The sequence below is a fragment of the Berghia stephanieae genome, chromosome 2 (assembly GCF_034508935.2).
Source record: "Berghia stephanieae isolate SIO BIC M18660-M18661 chromosome 2, UCSD_Bste_1.3, whole genome shotgun sequence".
NCBI classification, from domain to species: domain Eukaryota; kingdom Metazoa; phylum Mollusca; class Gastropoda; order Nudibranchia; family Aeolidiidae; genus Berghia; species Berghia stephanieae.
This window is the reverse complement of record NC_088361.1, coordinates 20,009,442-20,014,936: the sequence shown is the minus strand read 5'-3', so window position 1 is coordinate 20,014,936 and position 5,495 is coordinate 20,009,442. Positions and strand designations below refer to the sequence as shown.

Sequence of the window (5,495 nt, the reverse complement as noted above, 5' to 3'; positions counted from 1 at the left end):
AACTTTCAAACTGACTTTAAATTATAAAAGGAAATCATGTTATCTGTTTATCTATCTGTAAAAAATACATTTCTAATTTTCAAATCTTTCAGTAGAGTTGTGCGCCGTATAATTTTTTTTATTGTCCCAAATAAGCACAATGTTCAAGGCTATATTTTTTAAAGAAAGGATAAATGTTCACAACCTACAGCTTCTAGCAGCTTAGTATCACATTGACTGGGTGGGGATCCTGGCGGGCAGGGAGGTCCATACTGTGTTTTCTATCCCCTTATATCTGTTTTCCAACACGCTTTCTGTCTTTGTCTTGGAATGAGGTTACTTGGTTTTGTCCTGGCCCTGGTTGGAGTCTTGGCTGGGAGGGAAACAGTCAAATGCATAGTTATTGTTTTGGGAGACGATATTTTTTTCCTTGTAAATCATCTCACTGTTATGTATTATTATATTTGTTATTTTTAATGTATAATGGAAAGCAGTTGAGTGTATTCCTCTTTGTTGGATTTTGTGCTTGTGTCCGGATGAGACTTATAGGTGGTCTCAAACTAAGTACATTGGTGGTATGCTCTTGGAATCTACATCTGATCCCTATTTGTTCCCAGTTCCCCTATTCTTACTTTTTCTTGGGTGCTTTAATTGTAATTCTAGAACTTTTTACTATCCCATTTTCTTCCTTTTTACTGGCGCTGATATAACCTAAATGTGTTGGAAGCGCCGTAAAACCCTTAAAAACAAACAAAAACATATCACGTTGACTAACATTTTAAAAAATCCTTGTATTTTCTTTCCCTACTCTCCCAGGTGCCTTCGTGGCAGGGCTTGATGCCGGCCTGACCTACAACTCCTACCCCAAAATGGCCGACAGATGGATACCGGACGACTTGTTTGCTTTTTCCCCCAAGTGGACAAACATGTTTGAAAACCCCACGACGGTCCAGTTTAATCACAGGCACTTGGTCAGTCAGTACACCTTTTCTCCCCTCTCTCTCTCTCTCTCTCTCTCTCTCTCTCTCTCTCTCTCTCTCTCTCTCTCTCTCTCTCTCTCTCTCTCTCTCTCTCTATCTACTCTCACACTCTCTCTATCTATCTACTCTCTCTCTCTCTCTTCCTCTCTCTCTATCTACTCTCTCTTTATCTATCTATCTATCCATCTATCTATCCATCTACTCTCTTACTCTCTCTCTATCTCTCTCTCTCTCTCTCTCTCTCTCTCTCTTTCTCTCTCTCTCTCTCTCTCTCTTTCTCTCTTTCCCTCTTTTAGCAAATTTGCTTTTTTCGAGAATTATATTTTGTGTGTAGATGTTGTTTTGTTTTCTGTCTCACCTCCCTATTTTTATTCTATTTTTTCATGTACGCAATGTCAAAATAACAACAAAAATGTTGATTTTACCAGCTTTTTCTTTAGTTCCACACAAGGTTTGGGTGAGGTTTATGTGTTGTGGTGACATAGGATATTTATTATATCTCTCTTGCAGGCAGAGGCAACTGTTCTTCTAGTTGGTGGGTTTTGGTTGATGGCACGTAAAGCACCATTGCATCCCCGAGCTCGAATGGCTGCCAATTGCCTGCTGGGAATGGCCTTTGGGCAGGTAAGCGGAGATTTGTCGATATTGGGTTTCCATGAATTTCTTCTGGATTTCATAGGAGTGAAATATACAGCATGATTAGGCTACCTGTTTGTGGCTATGTGGTCTTGTGGTATGACACTCGCTTTCGAATCAGAAGGTTCTGGGTTCGAGCCTCGCTCAGCACATAGTTGAGTCTAGGATAAGGCTCTTTACTCACATTCTCTCACCGTACTCAGTGTAAAATGAGTACCTGCCCGTTAACAGCGTTGTCTCTGTCCGAAAAAATTAGTAATATAGCTTAACAGGTGTCATGTCCCGTCCTACATGTTAAATGTTGCTGTTGGTCAGGGACCCCTTGTAAAACGCTTTGAGCACGTTTAGTGGATATTGTGCTATATAAATGCTCAATTTTTATTTTTTGCCTATAATATTTCCTCTGTTAATTTAGATTGCATGGCCATAAGTAGTCCTTCAGAGCCTTTAGGCTCATGGCGCCAGATTTTATCCCGGTTTCTATAGCTTGAAACGGACAATAGCAATTGCTTGCTATCCCTTGGGTAGGACTGCAATGTATCAACAAAGTATTTCTGGCAGATCTAACAGACCCAGCTACCCATTTACTGCTGAGTGGACAGAGGGGTCAGGAAAAATCTCGACTTCACCCGGGATCGATCTCGGTCCGTTTGAATGGGAAATGAGTCCTTTGCTATAGACTAGCGTCCTGTCAAAAGGGTCACAATCAATTGTTATTGCTATAAAACTGGAATAAACTCCGGTTCCATGGGATCAATGTCTCTAGGCTATCTTACAACAAGGTGGTTCTTCTCCATGGGACGTAATCATTGTTGTAATTGTTGATGTATGATTATCATGGGTTACATCCCCTGATAAGACAGGAAGTCGATTATTAACTCATTCAATCCTAGAGATTTTTGCTGCTTTTCAAAATTGATAAAAATGTATTAAAAATGAGCATGTGCATAGATAGTTTTATTCAACTACCATTAACATGCAAAAACTAAAAACAATAGCTTTGATACTACGCCTATAATTTGTCTCAGAAAAATGTAATAAATAGACCTGGGGTAAAAGTAACCCCGGTAAACTACGGATATAGTCGGTGTTAGGGTTGAGTGAGTTAAAGTTTGGATCTTAACAACTTCAATGTGTTTGTACTTTGTACTCATTACAATGGAATTCTTTTTGTCTTTAAAAACAAGTAGTCCTTTAGAGCCATCAGGCCCATGGAGACAGAGTTTATTCTGGTTTCTATAACATGAAATGGACAATAGCAATTGCTTGCTATCCTTTGGATAGGACACTTAACTATCGCGAAGTACTTTCCACCAAATCTAACAGACAGCTACCCATTCACTGCTGGGTGAGGGGGGGGGGGGGTCAGAAAACATCTGGGGATCGATCTTGGTCCCTTTTTCGGATCGGAAGGTATTGGGTTCGAGCCTTGCTCTCTGCATAGTTGAGTCCTTGGAAAAGACTCTTTACTCACATTCTCTCACCATACTCAGGTGTAAAATGAGTACCTGCCCGTTAACAGCGTTGTCTCTGTCCGAAAACATTAGTAATATCGCTTAACAGCCGTCATGTCCTGTCCTAAATGTTAAGTGTTGCTGTTGGCCAGGAACCCCTTGTAAAGCACTTTGAGCATGTTTAGTGGATATTGCGCTATATAAAAGATCAATTTTTTTTTTCATTTTCCCCCAAGTGGAAATATTTCTGTAATATTTCCTCTTTTAATTTAGCTTGAATGGCTACAAAAAGTCAGAGTTGTTAGGCCCATGGAGCTGGAGTTTTTTATCCCAGTTTCTGAAGCATGATATGGACAACAGCAATTGCTTGCTATCCTTTAGATAGGACCCTAGTCTATTGCAAAGCACTATCCGCCAGATCTGACAGATCCAGCTACGCAATCACTGCTGGGTGGACATGGGGGGGGGGGGGGGTCAGAAAAAATCTCGGGATCGATCTTGGTCCCCTTGCGTGTGAAGCGAGTGCTCTACCAACTGAGCTATCAGGACCCCCTTTTTTCTTTAGTTTATACATTTACCCGTTTTTTATTCCTTTGATTTGTGTATTCCCCCCCCCCCCTCCCTTTCCAGGCCACTCTGGGCATCACCACCCTTCTGACCTACGTCCCAGTGTCTTTGGCCGCAGCACACCAGTCCGGTGCCCTCGTCTTACTCAGCTTTGCCATTTGGATGACACACGAAATGAGAAGGCTCCCCAAGTAAAAAAAAAAAGAAATACGAATATAAATAATAAAGAAATCTCAGTGACCTGCAATGGCTAGTCCTGGCAACAGCAAAACAGGCTGCTTTAAAAATAAAATCCCAAAAAACAGGCCTGCTTCCTTTAATTCTTTTTCTATGATCCTTCGCCACGTTTCCTTGGGTCTTCCCTGCTTTCTCTTCCCATCTGCTGTCATTACAGGGCTGTCTTGGGAAGTGACCCTTTTTCCATTTTGGCCACATACATTCTATCAGTTTCACAATTACCTCATTATCTCTTTCAGTGCCATTGGCCGCACTGTGCGGCCAGAGCAGAATCTGTTCTACTGGCCAATGGCCGCACAGTGCGGCCGTTCTTGAAAGGCAAAAACAATAATGTAATCCAATCCTACTTTCTACAAAAGTACTATGAATTGAACCAATGATATCATTTCTTTCATCAGAGCATTCAATTGGCCCTAAGGGGGTATTTTAATTGAGATTTTGTGCCGAATTTGAATGTCGCTTAGTCTTAGCTTGTCATTCTCATGCTGCCTCAATCAGGTGTCAGCCATTTTGTGACGGAAATGTTAATATAGTCTCAGCGTTGAAAGAGTTAAAATTGACCATATTTTACACATATATCATGTAGGAAAGTTATGTAAAGATTTAAAAGTTTTATAAACATTTTATTTATTTATTTATATTTGGGGGGAGGGGGGGGGGGGGGGGTTGGTTGTTGTAAATTTTAAGTCTTGAATTTGAAATTATTTTCTAAGTACTAAGATTCAATTATTCCAGGGAAAGGAAAGTGCAAGTAAAAAAAGGACAATTTTCCCCTCCTTAGCTAAAGAGTTATCAAGAACGAAAGGAAAATGTTTAAACTTAATTGCTGCTATTCAAAAATAATTCCAGTTTCTGGTATTGTCGGCTGTAAGTCAAAGAGCCCCCCCCCCTTTTTTTTTTGTTTTCTTTCTTGTACATATTTACATTTGTCCAACAATATTCCCAATCTAATAAATTGTATCTGTGTTATACTGTGACACATTGGAATATATAGATATATACAGGTAGGACCGCAATCATTTTAAAAGATCCTACTCTTTTAGAGTACATCATTTGTGAAAGGGTTGTGCTCATGATATATCTGATTTCTTGTAGATATAAATATGAATGAATGAATGAGCGAATGAGTAGATGAATGAATGAGTGAATGAATGAATGAATGAGTGCATAAATGAATGAATCAATGAGTGAATCAATGAATGAATGAGTGAATAAATGGATGAATGAATGAGTGAGTGAATGAATGAATGAGTGCATAAATGAATGAATCAATGAGTGAATCAATGAATGAATGAGTGAATCAGAAAATATTATCCAATGTTGATGTATCATTGGGTATGACAGGCAAATCATTATCAAAATGAACATCTTGTGCGACAAGGAATGATTTCCTATCAAGTACACTTCTTGCCTTAGGATCAACGGAATAGACACTTAGATAACCACGCCTCTCGAACAGTCGTCATAATGTAAACAATGGCTGTGATTGGTTGACATAGCAAACTTCCTGGGTGGGGTTCCTGACCTCCCATAGTGGGCAGGGGGGTACATACTGTGTCTTCTATCCTCTTATGTCTGTTTTCCAACCTGCTTTCTGTCTTTGTCTTGGAATGAGATTACTTGGTATTCGTCCTGGCCCTGG

General features: G+C 39.9%; 1 protein-coding gene across 1 annotated transcript in view; it reads left to right on the top strand.

Annotated features, from left to right (window-relative positions):
* The window catches only part of LOC144964447 (heme A synthase COX15-like), a 22,878-nt gene extending 19,054 nt beyond the window's left edge, over positions 1-3,824 (top strand). The window contains exons 7-9 of the mRNA XM_078898718.1: positions 796-950; positions 1,470-1,583; positions 3,680-3,824. Coding sequence (XP_078754844.1) covers positions 796-950; positions 1,470-1,583; positions 3,680-3,811 — 401 coding nt within the window. The 3' untranslated portion in view covers positions 3,812-3,824. The remainder of the gene's footprint in view (positions 1-795; positions 951-1,469; positions 1,584-3,679) is intronic.
* Positions 3,825-5,495: the final 1,671 nt, after the last annotated feature.